Genomic DNA, 17,063 nt, shown 5'->3' with positions numbered 1-17,063 from the left:
CCCTCCAACCCTAACAATAACCCATCACTGTTATCTCATTTGGTGTTTGCAAAGCACTTTACAGCCATTGTTGTGAGTTTTTCCTCTTATTTGCAAAGTACTTTACAACTATTATTACAAGTCTTTCCTCTGAATGTGGGGGTAACACTGACCCACTTCCAAGAGCTGGGTTCCCACTGTCTTCTAGGTAGTTGGTCCAGTTCCCGACGCCCAGCCTTGGGCGGGTGGGGCTTTCATAGGTCAAGGGCGTCCGTGTCCTGGGGCCCTTCCTCATTAGAAGTCAAGCTTAGAAACTGGCTTCAGGCTGCTGCCCACCGGCCGGGAAGTTTCACCCAGCGCGCCGGTAATGAGATGGTTGTTACCCAGGCTCACACCACCAGGTGTGAGTGCCAGGTGTGATGCTGGATTGGGGCTCCAGCCTGTCGCCTCTCACTCCCCCAGAGTGGCTGCTAAGCAGCAGGGTTTGACCTTCTTTCTCCCTTTCTTCAGTCCAAGGGGAAAATATATATATGCATCAGGTGTAAGAGAGGAAAATAGCCCCCACCCCCCACAGTGTCCTGGGTGTTGCTTGAGGTGATCAAAACTTTTTTTGCCTTGTTCTTACTTTTTTATCGGGGTTTTTTAAAATAGGCAATTATAACATTACAGAATTGTGTCTTTAAAAAAAGAAAAGTCACACAATTTGATTAGCCTGGTAGAAGCCGCTTCCTGGTGGGCTCAGTGGCCATCACAGGGTAAACACCATTTACACTGGTGTTCTGTGTGTTGTGTTTTTCATTTAACTTGGGAGGTAAGCATTTTTCGCTGCTGTTACATTGTCCATGTCATAATCATTTACAATTATGTAACGTTTCACCGAGTGGGATGGATGGCCAGATGTTCTGGTAGAAAATACGGAAGCTGCCCATTTGAAGGTGGGATGGGTTTTAGGGAGACATGGCGTGTCTGAGGGGTGTCCTAGGAAGCATGGCCTTGCCCTCCCCATCCTTCCTTCAGCTGCTGTTGTAACACCCGACCCTTCAATCTGGGTCAGACTTCTGCACTTACTACCCTAGACAAGAAGTCCCTGCCACTTGAATACCCAACTCGGTTAAGATGTGTGCCCCAGGTGAACTGAGTAACGTTGTTACCCATGACTGATACTCTGGTCCGGTCTGCCCAAGCAGGTCATTAGCATTCTGAGAGTAAGACTTCACCTAGCTCCTGTGACATCTCTCTGAGTGCTTAAACAGCAGGTGCTCAGTAAATATTTATCGGTGAAAAATACACACTAGCCGACCTCCAGTGCCTTTCCCTGGCCTGCATAGTCAGCTGCTTGACTGCGTAGCCCATTCAGTGCGGCAAGTGAGAAATTTCTAAGGCAAGCCTTGTGTTGGGGTCTCAAGGCAGTGTAAGGCCGGTACCCAGCAGAGAGACAGGACTGCTAGGGAAGCTCCTGGGGTGAGAGTCTGTCCTGGATGTAAATTAAGTGTGGGAGAAAAGGGAATGAACCTCCCCTCCAGAAAAAGAAGAATGGATCGTGAGGTCTTTGTCTGCGGAGCCTTCTTGAGATTAAAGAAGTTGGTTTGCTTCTCTTTAAAAGGAAGAGAGTGTGAATCTTTATTTGTGAGAGTCGCATAGATACCAAAATATTTATAAATGAAATGACAGCATGTATAGATTTTCTTAAAAAAAATTGGGATGGGGAAAGTGGGTAGAGGTGTGTATCAGGCAGGATTGAGTGCTGGTTGTTGGAAGCTGGATGGCGATTAAATAAGAGTTCATTTTGATATTCTGGCCACTTTTAAATATGTTTGAAGTTTAATGTGATTTTAAAAAATATAGAATAAGAGGCTTGTGCTCAGTGTGGACTGGAAAGGGGATCTAAAAAGTGCTCCACTGTGATTGAGACAAGAGCGCAGTGTGTCAGTTTGTTTTTTTTTATATGAACATTTTTTATTGAATTATAGTCATTTTACAATGTTGTCAAATTCCAGTGTAGAGCACAATTTTTCACTTGTACATGAACATACATACATTCATTGTCACATTCTCTTTCTCTGTGGCAGTGTGTCGGTTTTGAGGCTGCAGTGCCCTCTAGTGTTGATTGTAAGCACCAACAAAATGAGGGCCTTGCAAGCGCCCTTCCTTGGTCTGAGGTCCTTTTGTGAACTCCTAGGGTATGGGATGAGGGTGACTGCCCTGGACAAGGATGGGGTGGGGTGCAGGTGGCGAGGATGGGTTGAGGGTGGGGTGCCGGTTGTCGTTCCCTCCACGCCCCCCACCATGGGTCATGTAGGGAAACAGGCTGAGAACAGGCGTCGTCAGGTCATGTGTGGCTCTGAAGGCCGGTGACCTTGCTGGAAGGCTCTCAGTGTGACCCAGGTGCAAAAATAGCCTCTCGTGACCAGTGTGTGCTCCGCTCCCCGGCCTGAGCAAACAGCCCCTCACACCTGCACACTGTTGACTCACAGCTACTTGTTTGCAGGTGCAAATGACTGTTTGTGTACCCAGAGTTGAGGGGAGGGCTCCCCACCATCCTCTCCTCCAGCCCGCATTCCCTTAGAGCGGTAGCGGGGCCACAGAGCTAGCAGAATGTGTGACCTTAAACCTCAAGGCTAGGTCCTGCGGACAGGGGGCTAGATCCCCGGAAGGGAGAGCTTTTCCCCTCCCCTCTTAACTCCTGCCTCTGCTGGTAGGACAAACAATCTGGATACCAGCGTGGCTGTACTTAGGGACAGAATATTTAGAAAGAATATTTTAAAATTTCAAAACAGGAAGCAGAATACTTGGACAGACTTCTGGAAGTTCTGAGCCAGGCTTTATGTAGATCGGGGAATAAGGAAACTGGCCCAGCATATCTCAGCAGGGCAACTGGAATGGAGTGTAGTTTGTCAGTTGTCAAATTCTATAGATGTGGACGATAAGGGTGATGGAGGTGCCATGTGAGTGAGTGCAGGAGAGTGACCAGGACAGTCATGATACTATGGACATGTCCCACTCTAAGGCACCGTTGCTCATAATATGCACCTGTATTTTATGTTCCTGTAAGCAAGAAAAAATGTCAGACTATGACACAGTAGGAGGGAGGGGTAAACTAGGAGTTGGGATTAACATATGCACTGCTGCATATAAAGTAGATATACAGGGAGCTATATTCAATATCCTGTAATAACCTATAATGAAAAAGAATCTGAAAAATAATACATATGTATGTATAACTGAATCACTTTACTGTACACCTGCAACATTGTAAATCAACTGTACTTAAGTGAAAAAATGAAAGTTAGAAAAAAAGATATGTTGAAATGGGAAAAGTGAATTACAGCCTTTTTGGCAGGAAAGTTTAAAAATTTCAACAACTTTCAAAAAAGATAGTCCCTTTGGCTCAGTAATTCCTTGGGAGTATCCAAGGAGTAACCAGAAATGCTAAGACTACTGTATAAAATGACAGTATTTTAAAAACAAAAGTCAGAAGCTGGGTAATGACTAAGTGAAATTTCAATGATACTGTTTAAAGGATGGCACAATTCTGTGATGGGACGATACACTGCACTAAAACGAGTTTATGAAGAATTTCTAACGTGGGAAAATGCTTTCATATGAAGTGAAAAAAAAACAGGCTCAAAATTATATAGCTTGACCTCAAGTAGGCAAAAATATGTCAACGTATAAAGTACCGCAAAGTATGTAATAGAACAAAATGTTACATGTGTTGATCTTTGAATTACAGGATTACATACGGTTTCTATATTTTTTATACGTTTCAGTGCTTTTTTAATTTTCCCAAAGTAAATATTTATTATATTTTCATTCAAAGGGAAATGGAATCTCAATTTTGAAAGGGGAAAAGGGAAAGAAGGTCAGAGCTGAACCCAGTGTTAGGTGAGGACCTCAGGGCTGCAGGCTCTGCAGGAGAGGGAAGCTCTAACTAACTCCAGGCGATGGTGGTCCCTGCCAGACTCCCTTTTCTCACGATGGGGAGAACCCTCTGTGTCTGGGATGCCGGGAGTACCCTGTCCACCTCCCAGGACAGCCCTCCAAGCTGATTCCCCAGGGCCTGAGGTCAAGGTGAGGAGGAGCCAGGCAGCCCCACATGATCCTCATCCACTCCTTGCAAAGAAAGGGCAGGATTTCTTTGGTCTCCAGATTCTCCGACATGAGGTTTCTGGGCATAGACAGAGAATTAACCCTCTGTATTGTTTCCCACCCAGTAGATATGTTTGATGACTTCTCAGAAGGCAGAGAGTGTGTCAACTGTGGGGCCATGTCCACCCCACTGTGGCGGCGGGACGGGACGGGACACTACCTGTGCAACGCCTGCGGCCTCTACCACAAGATGAATGGCATCAACCGGCCGCTCATCAAGCCTCAGCGCCGGCTGGTAAGCACGTGCGACCACCCAGCAGCCCTGGTGCGGGTGGGGGGCACCCTTCTCCCCTCTCAGCACCCCTCTTCAGGGCTTGGTCTTGGAGGGAAATCCCTGGTTCTGAATTTGGGGCTTCGAGTCATCTTTCAACGAAGGTGCAGGTGAAGGGTTGGGTGGGTGGCAAGTTGTCATTTCTTACACCCCAGAGTCAGCGTCAGCTCCAAGGATGTTCCAGACCAGTTAGTTCAACCCTTCAATTACGCAGAAGTGAAAAGTGAGGCTCAGAAAAGCTCATGGCCTTGCTGATGGTCACTTAAGACACTGAGTCTGCCCTCAGGCACCAGAGTCCAGACTTCTGCTTCCAGACCCAGCATTGTCTGGTGTGTCTCCAGTGTTCACAGTGGCCCCACGACGAAGGTTAATGCTTCCTTTACACGTATGAAAACAGACTTACCCTGTTTTCAGTTGATCGGTTGATAAAACCCAAGGACCAAGGAGATAAAGTGGTGTGTGCTGGCCATGCGGCTGGGGGAGAGTTTGGAACCGAGTTTTTGGCTCCTGGTTCCGTGGTCTTTTCTACTATAATTTGATTTTGACCAATACGGACTAGCTTTCACAGGTATCAGGGAGCGGGGAACCGGGGGATGAACCCTGGTGCTTCCCTTTCTGGAGGCCAGTCTTTGATGACACTCGGATACAGTCATTCCTCACCCCCACTTGCCCAGCCCCTGCAGCCCAGGTGAATTCTTCTTTGGGGAGGAGCTTTCCGCCCACAGTGCCCATGCTGGCCGGGCTTCTCGTCTGAGGGGTGGATCATGTCCCTGATGCCGCAGTTAAGACCAGAATGCACTGTCTCGGGCACATGGCCCTTGCTCCCCGCACCCAGGAGTGGCCGAGGTTCCAGGCGTCCCATGCGATGGCCAGACCGCGGTTCTTAGGCCGCCCAGCCCGCGCTCACTCCGGTGAAGCAGATGCCCCGCGCCTTCCCCCTCCGCGGACCTGAGTGTCTGTTCTCCTGTGTTGCAGTCCGCATCCCGCCGGGTGGGCCTCTCCTGCGCCAACTGCCAGACCACCACCACCACGCTGTGGCGCCGCAACGCCGAGGGCGAGCCGGTGTGCAACGCCTGCGGCCTCTATATGAAGCTCCACGGAGTAAGGGTCCCTGCGGCGCCTGCGCGCCTTCCTCCCCCCGGGGCTCGTCCGCCCTCTTCCCTGCAGAGCAGAGTCCATCCTTTCCTTCTTAACAGAGAACTTGGATCTGGAAGGCACCTTACAAACTGCCTTAGTCTGTTGGAGCTGCTATAACAGAATATCACAGAATGATAAACAACAAAAATTAAGCTCCAGGTTCTAGAGGCTGGAGGACGAGCTCAGGGCCAGCGCGGTCAGGGAGGGCTCCCATTCCTGGCAGGCTCGCTGTGCCCTCGCAGAGGAGGCTGGGGGCCGCTATTACAGGGGCACCAATCCCCTCCATGAAGCCTCCCTGCTCATGACTGAGCACCTCGGAAAGGCCCTACCTCCTGACACCATCACGTTGGAGGTTAGGTTTGTGGACATGTGAATCTTGGGAGGACGCAGACATTCAGACCATAGCAGAGACACTGCTGTGGAGCATCACTTCCATCTTTAACATTATGTAAGTCCAGCTCCCACGTGACAGATGAGGAGACTCCAGAATAGCCCATGTGTGTGGGAGTAGGTCAGGTAACAAAGGTAGCAGTTCAGTGGATGAAGGACAGCTTTTAAAGGATGGTTGTGTTGACATAATCCGGAAGACGACCGAAGCTGGGTCTCTGTCTCCTGCCAAAGCCAAAAAAAAGCTTGGGTGAATTAAAGATGTGAAATCTAAAACATTCTAAACTAGAGACAATGAAAATATTAGAAGAAAATTTAGAGGGGGTGGATTTATCCAACCTGAGGGATGGGAGGAGGACTTCTAAAGCAAGTTTTCAAAACTCTTAAGCCATAAAAGAAAAGTTAGATTTGTATAACATTTCGTGTAAGTATATGGAAAAAGATACCCCCCTCCAAAAAAAAAAAAATACCCAAGGATAGTAAAAAGCAAAATGCACATAAATGAGCAAACAGGTTAGTTAATATTTCCAGAATACACAGAGCTTCTACGAAGCTCTTTATTTTCTCATTTAGAACAATCTCCATTATGTAGTGCTTCAGAAAAATGTCAGTGCAGAACATTCGACAAGCATGGCGCCATTTTTATAAAAAAAGAGGACGAACATCATTTATATGTAGCTGCTCATATACACAAAAAACACCTCTGGATGGATGCAACACACATACATACACATATGCCTGTATGGATACGTACATGTGCACAGGTTTGAGAATTTTTTTAATGCAAGAAACATAACAGGCTGCTACTCCAGTTGCCTCGTGGGAACAAGATTGATGGTAGTGGGGTGGAGGGGTTGTTATTAAGTTAATCTCATGCATCTTTCCATGTTTTCTTGTTATAATGAGTTAATGAGTGGCTTAAAATACAGTTACAAATACTCATGAGGAAATCCATTGACCTGTGAACAATGTGGGGGGGTGGGGTGCAGTCAAAAATCCATTTATAAGCTATTGTCAGCCCTATGTACACACAATTTCCCTGTATCTGGGGTTCAGCATATGTGAACTGAACCAACCACGATCAGGTAGTACTGGAGTATTTACTATTGAAAAAAAAATTCACATATAAATGGATCCATGTAGTTCAAAACCATGTTGTTCAAGGGTCAACTGGACACTTCTTTTTGCAAGAAGTATGTATAAGGATGTTTGTTGAATCACCATAATAATGAAAATAGAGGGAAAAAACCTTTGGGAGGAAAATGGTTAAAGAAACTGTTGTTCTTCAATAGGGGAATGATAAACAAAACTGATAGAGGAATATTATGCAGGTATTAAAAAGATTCTATCTGTATAAAATTAGGCATAGAATTACCATATGATACAGCAACCTTATTTCTGGATATATATCCAAAAAGAATTAAAAGCAGATCCCAAACAGATTTTGTATACCAGTGTTCATAGCAGCATTATTTACAACAGCTAAAAGATGGAAGCAATGCATATGTCCATCAATGGATGGATGGAAAAGCAACATGTGGAATATTATTCGATCTTTAAGAGGAAGGAAATTCTGACACATGGTACAACATGAATGGATGAATCTTGAAGTCCTTATGCTAAGTGGAAGAAGCCAGTCACAAAAGAACACTGTATGACCCCACTTACAGGAGGTCCTAGAGTAGTCAAGTTCCTAGAGACAGAAAGTAGAGTAGTGGTTGCCAGGGGCTGAGTGGAGGGGGAAATGAGGAGCCTTTCAGTGGGCACAGAGTTCAGTTTTGCAAGATGAAAAGTGTTCTAGAGATGGATGGTGGCGATGGTTGCATAGCAATGTGAATATACTTGACACTACTGAACTGTACACTTAAAAATGGTTAAGATGGCAAATTTATGCTATGTGCACTTTACCACAATTAACAAAAAAGTTTTGAGCTGGGTGAGGTTATGAAACATGAGGGCAGGAGTCTTCTGAAGTCAGGATGGTCTTCAAGAAGGCCTGAGTTGAGGAGGGGAGGGTATAGCTCAGTGGTAGAGCGTGTATGAGGTCCTGGGTTCAATCCCTGGTACCGTCATTTAAAAAATAAATAACCCTCCAAAAAAGAAGGGGGAAGGGTGGAGTGGAGAGGGAAGGGGTGGGGATGCTGTCCCATCTCTTGGTTGACTAGAAGGCAGTCCAAGTTCACGTACGCTGCTGTCCTTAACAATTCCGTGTTCACATCTCAGAAGTGGTCATTGCTTTTCCCTCCGTATTTGCAGCTGTGACCTTTATTAGTGCCATAGGGGAGACAAGCATAGACCAGGGGCTAACAGGGTCGGCTGGCCAGGCCTGAAAGAAACCAGGTGTGGGGAAGGCACACTATTTTAAAATACTAGAAAGATGACCGTGCAGGCCTGCTCCCCCACCCTTGTTCAGGGAACTTGAATGGCTCAGGAGTGGGATGCCCAGCAGTCGCTGCTGGTCTGTGAGAAGTCAAATGCCATAAAGTACTGCCCATGGACAGGTCCTCTCAGGCCCTGGCTGCCGGGCAGCCTCTCCAGCTCCCACCATCCATGGAAACCACTGCCTGCCCCCGCAGGCTGAGCACGGTGCAGGGCTGCTCCAAGCAGAGGGACTTCACTCTCCACTCGCTGGGACTGTCCCAGACTGTGCGCATTGCTTGGCATAATTATTAACGGCACCCCCCTTTCATTTTCACAATGTCTGGGTGTGGCTGATCAGTTAAAGGCTTTGGCACATTTGCTACCTGAAACGCTCACCCCTTGTCTGCTCGACAGCCTCCTACAGCTCAGGCGTCACCTCCTCAGGGAAGCCTTCCTTGACGTGCCCGTGTGCCACTTTCCCTCCCCCAACCCAGCACAGAGTTCAGGGCTGCTTCTCTGTTCTCCCACATCACCTATGAGTCTGGTTATTTTCTGTTTGTCTTTGCCCATAAACTGTGAACCTCTGGAGGGAAGGAACTGTGTCTTTAAGTCTGTTTCTCCAGGGTCTAGTGTAATACTTGGCACTGAATATAGGAGCTCCACACGTATTTTTAGAAGAATTGATTTCTTGCTCAGCAGAATTTCTAGGCCTGATCTACTTAGTCTCAGCCCCAAAGCTTGTAGAGGAATTGTGCAGATCTGGCCTTCCCTGTGTGTGTGTGTGTGTGTGTGTGTGTGTTTGTGTCCGTAAATTCTGTCGCAGATCATGTACAAATGGAGAACCGTGTATATTGACTTGTGACCCCATAGGTTCCCAGGCCTCTTGCGATGCGGAAAGAGGGGATTCAAACCAGAAAACGGAAGCCCAAGAACCTTAACAAGTCGAAGACACCAGCAGGTGAGGAAGAGATCCACGTGTGGTAACTCAGTAGCCCGCAGAGTGTGTGAGAATCGTGTATTCTCAAGCGGGCCAGCCCAGGCTGCCGAGGTATGATGGTGGCGTCATCCATCTCTGGCCACTCAGGACAGGAAAAATGACCCAGTACAAGAGTCTCATCACCATGGAACATACTGGGGACTTTTGAAGCAAGCTTAGCTCAAGTTGTGGCCTGAGTTTTTGCTGGTTGCAAAGATGGCAGTGGGCCAGCTGGACTGGTTGAGGGCCTGAAGGAAAAGGAACATTACTCAGTCCCCCATCTTTGGTGCCGCAGCCACTCAAAGACTTAAGTCCTTTCAGTTCTCTCTGGGATCTAAGAAGACAGGACAAGTCTATCCACTAGTCATGTTCATTATAGATGGACGTGTAAGTCAGTGTATAAGTAGCATCACACAGTACTTTGTGCTTTAGAAATCTCCTTGACAAATACCATCTCACTGATCCTTAAAGACCCCAAGGAGACCCCGTTTATTATCCTCCTCTTACTAATGAGCAAACTGAGGCTTGGAGATATGATAACTTAACAGGGGTCAGACAGCTGTGAATGGGTAGATCTGGAATTAAAAGCCAAGTTTTTATACTTCAGGGTCCATATTCTCTTAAATATACACTCTGCCTTCTCAGTTTCTAGACTTAAGAATGAGGACTTCTTGGGTCCCCTCCCAAGAGCACTCCCTCCTCGGTACTGCCACCACTTTAAAGGTTTCCCTGGGCAATGCTGCAGTTGCAGAGAAAATAAGTTGGCGACCTAATGGCAAGTTTATGTTCTGATCTAAGGCATGACAAAGACAGACACATTTCCCTGTTCCACTGCTGAGAAAAAAAAAAAAGTTCTCCTTTTCCAGATTAAATAGTGGCTTGCCCCTTCTGGCAGTCACGCCTTTTTAGAATTTTCAGTGTCTCGCACCACGTCCTCAGCCTTCTCCCCTGCTCCTGCGTTGTTTAGCAGCACAGCACCTTCTCCTGGGGAACTTCATCTCTTTACGTATTGGAGTCACAGGGAGAGCAGGCGTGGGTTCTGGTGTACAACCCCCTATCTGAAATTCAAAGTCCAGGGAGCTAGATTTGTCAGCAAAACCTAATCGGAACAACCACAGGCTATTTATAGTCTTTATTTACCCCACAGGCGAATATTCAGGTGTTTTGCTGTAGAAAGATTAATGTATTTAATTACAGAGTGTTGTCCCAGACCGTGCTGGAAGTCTTCTACAGTATAAAATTTTTGCCCTTTTTAAAATCCAAAAGTTTTGAGTCCTGAGACCCTTGTGGCCTCAAGGATCTGGGATAAGGGGTGGAGAGCCCATCATTTGAAAAAGTTCCCCTGAAATTCTGATAGTTCTGCTTCATTGTGAGAGCTGTTGCCCTGCACTGATGGACGACCCTGCTTCTCTCCCCACCCAACGTAGATAAAGCCATTAGCTCGGATCTACTCTGGCTGTCTCAAAGGACCGCCATCCATTTGTCCCTGGTCTGGGTGTCCTGACTCTGCCTTGTTCCAGGTCCCTCGGGCAGTGAGAGCCTTCCTCCCACCACCAGTGCTTCCAGCAACTCCAGCAGCGCCGCCACCAGTAGCAGTGAAGAGATGCGTCCCATCAAGACAGAGCCTGGGCTGTCGTCCCACTATGGGCACGGCAGCTCCATGTCCCAGGTACTGCCCGTGGGGGAGCAGACCCCAATGCCAGGTGGCCGGGCCAGCGCTGGAGCACGAACTCCAGCCAGGCCCCCACCCGAGGTGAGGGGCTGTCTGCACAAGGAAACATTCCAGCACATCTGATCAAGCTACAGCAATTTGGACACACAACTGTGATACACAAACGTTGAGCAGTTCCTCTGTGCCAGGACCTGTGGAGACAGGGGAGGGGAGTTCAGGGCTGGCACATAGCATGACTACAACCTGCGTCAGACTGCATGCCTTGAGGGAGGCAGACCGGGGGCTTTTTTTTTTGTCTCCTAAGTGAGGGTGACTTGGCCTTGGCCTTGAGGGTGGTAGATTTTAACAGGAGGAAGGAGAGGAGGAGGTCCCTCCTGGCCTGGGCAAAAGTGTAGAAACTGCAGAGGACAGGGTGGGTGAGTCGGGGATGAGGGGGAGAGGTCACAGGCAAGATGCCATTTTAATGAGGGTGGGCTGCAGGTCCAGCTTCATACGTGTGTCCAGAACGTGGGCCAGCAGTACCCACACATCCCTCTTTCAGATAAGATGGCATCCCTGCCCATCCACCCCGTTCCCTCTGTGGTTCCCCCTGTGTGGGCTCAGGATGCCCCCAAGCCTGGTCGTGGTCTCCCATTCCCTGTGATCTCTTGTCTGCCTGTACTTGAGGGAGGCGTGTCTTAACGAGCCTTCACCTGTCAGGGTGAAGGGAAGCCAGTCCCATAGGACCAGGAGAGCCAGGAGCCCCTTCTAGGCAGGGAGGCTGGCTTCTGTTTGAAGGTGGAGGTTGATGGTGATAAGACTGTGGAAAATGTCTCATGTAGCCATCAGAGGCTTCTGAGAAACCAGACCTACTGGGTCAGTGCTCAGAAGGAGCTCACGAGTCACGCACACCCCTTGCCCCCACAGCACAGGGGACAGGAGGACAGAAGTGCAGCTTGGTGCCTTTCCTGCCCTTGTCCTTCGACCCTCTCCTCTCGGCCCCTTTCTGGGCACAGCTGTAGGATGGGGCTCCCTTCTCCAGCCCAGATCCCCTCCCAAGCCCCAGGAGGGATTCCACTGACTGCATCTTGTCCTCTTTGCTTCCAGACGTTCTCGGTCAGTGCGATGTCTGGCCACGGGCCCTCCATCCACCCGGTCCTCTCGGCCCTGAAGCTCTCCCCTCAAGGCTACGCATCCTCTGTCAGCCAGTCACCACAGGCCAGCTCCAAGCAGGACCCTTGGAACAGCCTGGCCTTAGCTGACAGTCATGGGGACATAATCACTGCGTAATGTCACCTCCTCCCCTCCTCAGATTCCTGCATGGACTTGGGACTCGGAGGACAGCAGGGATGAGGCTCTGGGCTCCCAGGGGCCGGCCTGCTCTGTCTGGGAATGACTCCAGACAACAACTGGGAAGAAACTTGAAGTCTATGATTTGGTTAGGGGAAGTGGGTGCTGGATTTTCTCGGATACCTTTCCAGGTAGGGGGCTGGAAAGAGCCCAGACTCTGATCCAGAAGAGGCCCCCCTTCACTGGGAGCACACCTCAGACCCTTCCGCGGAGTTGGAGCGTTCCTTCTCCTTTCCTGCCCCGCCCCACCCCGGACGAGAGACAAGATGTCCTTCTCCCTGTCTTTCCACCGCTGTGGCCCGAGACGGTGGTTCTTCCGTGGTGTTCCCTGCACCTGGGACCTGAGGGCAGGTGGAGAGGGCAGGGTGTTGGGGCCCCAGCTCTGGCCTGAATCCGGGCATCTGTCTGAGGTGCGTTTGGATGCGGCGGCCCCTTGGGCGGCCCCTGCCCTTTCCCAACACTCCCCCTCATTCGGCACACCTGCAGATCCAATACTGACTCTTGACTCCAAAAACCCTGGGTGTAGGGCCAGCGTCCCCGGATGCTCCGTGGGGAGACGGAGGAGGGGACAGCTCCGTCCGCCACAGAGTGGCTTCGGCAGACTCACCACCGGGTAGCCTCTCCTCTCTGCAAGTTCCTTCCATGGCTAAAATTGCTCCTTCTCTCCACCCCACCAAGGCCTCTGAATGAATTTCCCTCTGCTGCTCTGTGATTCAGCTCTGCCTGCAGCTTGAAAGTGTCTCTTCCTCAGCAAAACAGGAGCTCCCCTAAGCCTGACCCCCAGATCCTTCTTACACCCCATCACGCACAGGGGGTCCTGAGTAAGAACAAAAAAGTTCTCCTGCTAAAGCAAGTTTGACCTGCATTCATCTGAGACTTGAGAGCCTTCTGGAGAGGGGTCTGGGGGACACCATCCCCGGGGCTGGGCGCACTGTGGGGGGCGGGGTTTTCCGCTTGGATCTGGCCGAGGTGGACTCGCTGTTCTGCGGGGAGGAGCCTGTTGTCCAAAAATCAGGCCATGCCCTTCCAAGGGGCAGGCGCAAAGGACCTGCACCTACATCCTTTCTCCAGCAGAAATCTTTTGTCCAGGAGGCAAAGAGCTCAGGATTTCTCACCATAAATACAAACAAACAATGCAACAGCACTCACGGAAGAGTGATGAGAGAGGACGGACGCTGAGGATGGGCCGAGGGCTCTCCCGCTCCCCCTGTTAGGGAATTGGCCGCCTCTCCACGGTGCTGTTCCTGTGGGAGGCACCTGGCTCACGAAGACCAAGACGCCGCCTTCTGTGCCCTTGCTGCCACCAGAGAGGAGCTAGCTGGCTTTCCCAAGTGCCACCCCAGCCACCCAGCCCCCACCCCCAAATCCTCCTGGCTGTAGCAGAGAGTATCTTTACACCCAGATTCTGTTTTAATCATCATTTACATCATTGCTTTCTTCCAAGAAAGCCCCCTCATGTACCTTCCCTAACCCACAAACCTGCTAACATTGTCTTAAGGTGAAATGGCTGTAAAATCAGTATTTAACTAATAAATTTATCTGTATTCCTCTTTCCCTTCTCCTCCCTCCGAGGTCTTTCCTGGGAGGTCAATGCTGCACTCTGCAAGGCAGTCCGGAGCCACTGAGGCCCCCTGCCCATCTGCTTATGGGCTGCACCTGAGTCATTTCTCCTTCCATTCCTTTTGGCAGTCGGCCGAGACTTCCTCTGTATGCGATGGGGCCAGTGACAAGGACACGCAGCCCGGCCCTGCTACTGACTAGTGTTCGACCTTGACAGGTAACCTCTAGGTCTGGCTTCCCAGGAAAGGGATGGACCAGCCCTTAACTGAAGTTCCTGTGGCCCCGAAATTGCTGCCCGATGGAGGGGGGCATTTTAGAGCTCCGCTTGGGGACACCAGGGGCTGGCATGTGAGGCAGAGCTCCAGGCAGTGATCTCGCCAGCGTGGAGGGTCACACTGAGTTGTTCTGCTGTCTTCTCTTTTATGGTTTGGTCCAAACAAGCCCCTAGAGGGGCTGGGGATGCCTCACGAGACCAGTGGGAGAGGAGGTGAAAATTTCTCCTTTGTCTATGTTGCCTTCACCTTCGTAGGCTACAGAATTGTTTAATTATTCCATCTTAAAGGTGGGATGGAGCTGGGAGGAGTGGTCCTGAGGCCTGTGTAAGGGGACCCAGAGGAGCAGATCTGCCTCCATTCAGAACTGTTCGCAGTGGCTTCCTGCCTCTCGGCTGGCTTATCACAAACCCCAGGGTGGGGGGTGGGGGTGGGGACGGACTGGTGACCTTTGACCTTCCATAACACCCTTGTTATTTTTGAGTAGGTTAAAAAAAAATGAAAACCACCATTCTTCTATGTAAGATCAGAAAAGACTTCAAATTGGCTGAGCAGTGGCCAAACCTGTGAAACACAGCTACCATCCAGAAGGATGAGTAACAGATAACTCTAGCAACTAAGACTAACAAAGAGATTCAGAAACAGAAATAAAACCTCCCAGGATTTGTGCTGGGCTTGGGGAATACATGTTTTCTGAGGGTGAAGTCTGCTGAAAACATTTTTGCCTCTTCCCTTTAGGAATGGCTTTCAGATGGAGATAGATAGATATATATATATACACACATACATACACACAATTCCAGAAGCTTGGCCTCATTCCTTATATGGTCATAACTTACGCTTCACCCCAGATGCTAAAACCCAGCTTGATTCAGCCTCCCTGCTCACCAGACTTGGTTGTTTTCCCAAATCAAATGTATCCTCGGAGGAGGTCAAGTTGCTCCCAATCAAGATCCTCAAAAGCACGCAGTTCCCGGATGGTGGGGCAGTGGCTGGAGGAAGGATGGGGAGGTGGGCTAGCAGGGATGGTCTCATTAGAGCAAATGTCTGGCCGAAGAGGGTGACTGCAGTGGCCAGTGTGCGTGTGTCCAAGCTCAGAAATCCCTCACGTCCACTTTGAGGCTCACCTCTTGCTATGACGAAAGTTTTGAAGCACAAGTCAAACCATTTTAAGTCGGAGAGCATTAATCCTTAATATTTGACTTTTGGAGAGTATCTTTAAACCTAGGTTCTGTTTTAATCATCGTTTACATTGCTTCCTTCCAAGAAAGCCCCCCTCATGCACCTACGGGGGTCCGTAGTGGCAGACGTAGCTGTGAAAATAAGTTGGTAGTCACTGAACGCTCACCAAATGGAGCTGGGCTGGGGGTTCTTTGATGCCACCCCACTCAGAGCCCCCAGAACTTGACATACTGACCTGGTTCCTGCTGCATGAAAAACAGCCATTTGGAAAGTGGCTTTTGGAGTGGAGATGGTTAGTTTTCTTTCAGCTTTTTAAATCATTTTCTGACATTGGAAATTACTCTTCAAACTGCATCCTTGCCTTGCTTGAAGCTAGAACACAAACTGCCTTCATCCCTTAAGAACACAAATAACGTGCCTTCCCGTTACCAAGGACCAGCCTCAAAGCCTCCAGGCTTAGCTGGGCAGGGGAGTCCATCCTCCCGAGGGCTCCCTGTCCCGGACCTGTGTTTTCCCACAGCCTCCCGGGGGAGCACTGCTGCTCTCTGCCACCCTGACTCCCGTGTGACTTTTTATGTCCCCTTCGGGAGCTGTGGCAGGGACATTGGCAAAAAGATTTCAGTAACAAGAACTAAATAATCCAAGCAAAGATGACATTAAAAAGCACCTAGTTCCCCAAAGTCCAGTTTTCTTTTGGTCAGGGCGTGGCTAGCTCATTCTTCCGGCTGACGCCTGGGAGATTATGGGTTTGGTTTTACAGAGAGAGGCGACCCCACAGCTGTGCTCTGAGTTGACAGGAAGAGCTGGATTAGAAAAAACCTGTGAGGCAGCCAGTGGTGGCAGTTCCTACCGGGGGAGATCTTCAGCCTGACCCAGTGAGGGGCTTCTCCTCTTGAGCAAAGGGTGATGTGTGAGACCCCTGCCCCCACCAACCCCCCCACATTCCATTCCCTCCCGGCTCTGCAGTGATGTCTTCTGTCCCCCAGCTGTGGTGGCCCTGCTTCACCTGAGAAACTAACATGTGAGCCCCGCCCGCGCCCCCCCCCCCCCCGGTTTATCAGGTTTTTAATCAGATGCACTTAAGAGTTCAAATCACTGGGCAGTTGCAGGTTCCCAATCAGTGGCTCTCTGATTGCAAGGAGTTAATTCAGATGAAGCGCAGTACTAGGAAGGGATACCGCCGACCCCTCTTACAACGAAGACAGTGTGCTCTCTCGAGCTGCCTCTTCTTGAAGACGGAGTTACTCAGATGAAATGGGTTGTAATTAGAGATGTAAAACATTTAGATTTATCACTCCTCCTCTGTCCTTCTCCTTTAGAACTTATGAAAATAAAAAACTGAAAATATCCATTATTTCTAGGGTTCTTGATTATTTGAGACTTTTGGGCTGGGCTGGGGACAAATGTGGTTAAGACTGAAATAACAGAATCCTAAATAGCTACCCCCGCAACCAGGACTCTGTTAAACAAAGTAATGAGTGATGCCATCTAATGTGCTTTTTGATGTAAAGTCATTGCAGTGTTATTCAAAGACTCCCCCAGGCTTTGCTGTAGGGGTGGGCATTGGAAACACTTTCAGGAAGGCATTCTGTCCCCTTGCCCCTACCACATCCTTGCAGATTTCCTTAATGTGGCTTCCAGCCTTATCACAGCCAAAGTTCCCCTTTATACCACCCCACCCCTGCCATAGTGCTCATGTTTTAAAATTGTCATGTTTACGTAATGATTTGGGCTTTTCTTCATTATCTATAGATTGAAAACATAACTACATATACATTGCACTTCAAT

The 17,063-nt window shown here is 49.3% G+C and overlaps 1 protein-coding gene across 5 annotated transcripts in view; it reads left to right on the top strand.

Moving 5' to 3' along the window:
* The window catches only part of GATA4 (GATA binding protein 4), a 73,171-nt gene extending 59,356 nt beyond the window's left edge, over window positions 1–13,815 (top strand). For 3 of the 5 annotated variants that reach the window (XM_074355527.1, XM_074355529.1, XM_074355526.1), the window contains exons 3-7: window positions 4,194–4,363; window positions 5,375–5,500; window positions 9,155–9,242; window positions 10,781–10,929; window positions 12,019–13,815. In XM_074355527.1, coding sequence (XP_074211628.1) covers window positions 4,194–4,363; window positions 5,375–5,500; window positions 9,155–9,242; window positions 10,781–10,929; window positions 12,019–12,201 — 716 coding nt within the window. In that variant the 3' untranslated portion in view covers window positions 12,202–13,815. Of the gene's footprint in view, window positions 1–4,193; window positions 4,364–5,374; window positions 5,501–9,154; window positions 9,243–10,687; window positions 10,930–12,018 lie in introns of those variants that run through there. The other 2 variants (XM_074355530.1, XM_074355531.1) reach the window with 2 other exon arrangements.
* Window positions 13,816–17,063: the final 3,248 nt, after the last annotated feature.

The sequence above is a fragment of the Camelus bactrianus genome, chromosome 31, assembly GCF_048773025.1.
Source record: "Camelus bactrianus isolate YW-2024 breed Bactrian camel chromosome 31, ASM4877302v1, whole genome shotgun sequence".
NCBI classification, from domain to species: Eukaryota; Metazoa; Chordata; class Mammalia; order Artiodactyla; family Camelidae; genus Camelus; species Camelus bactrianus.
The sequence above is the reverse complement of the archived record's forward strand: the minus strand, read 5'-3'. Positions and strand labels throughout refer to the sequence as shown.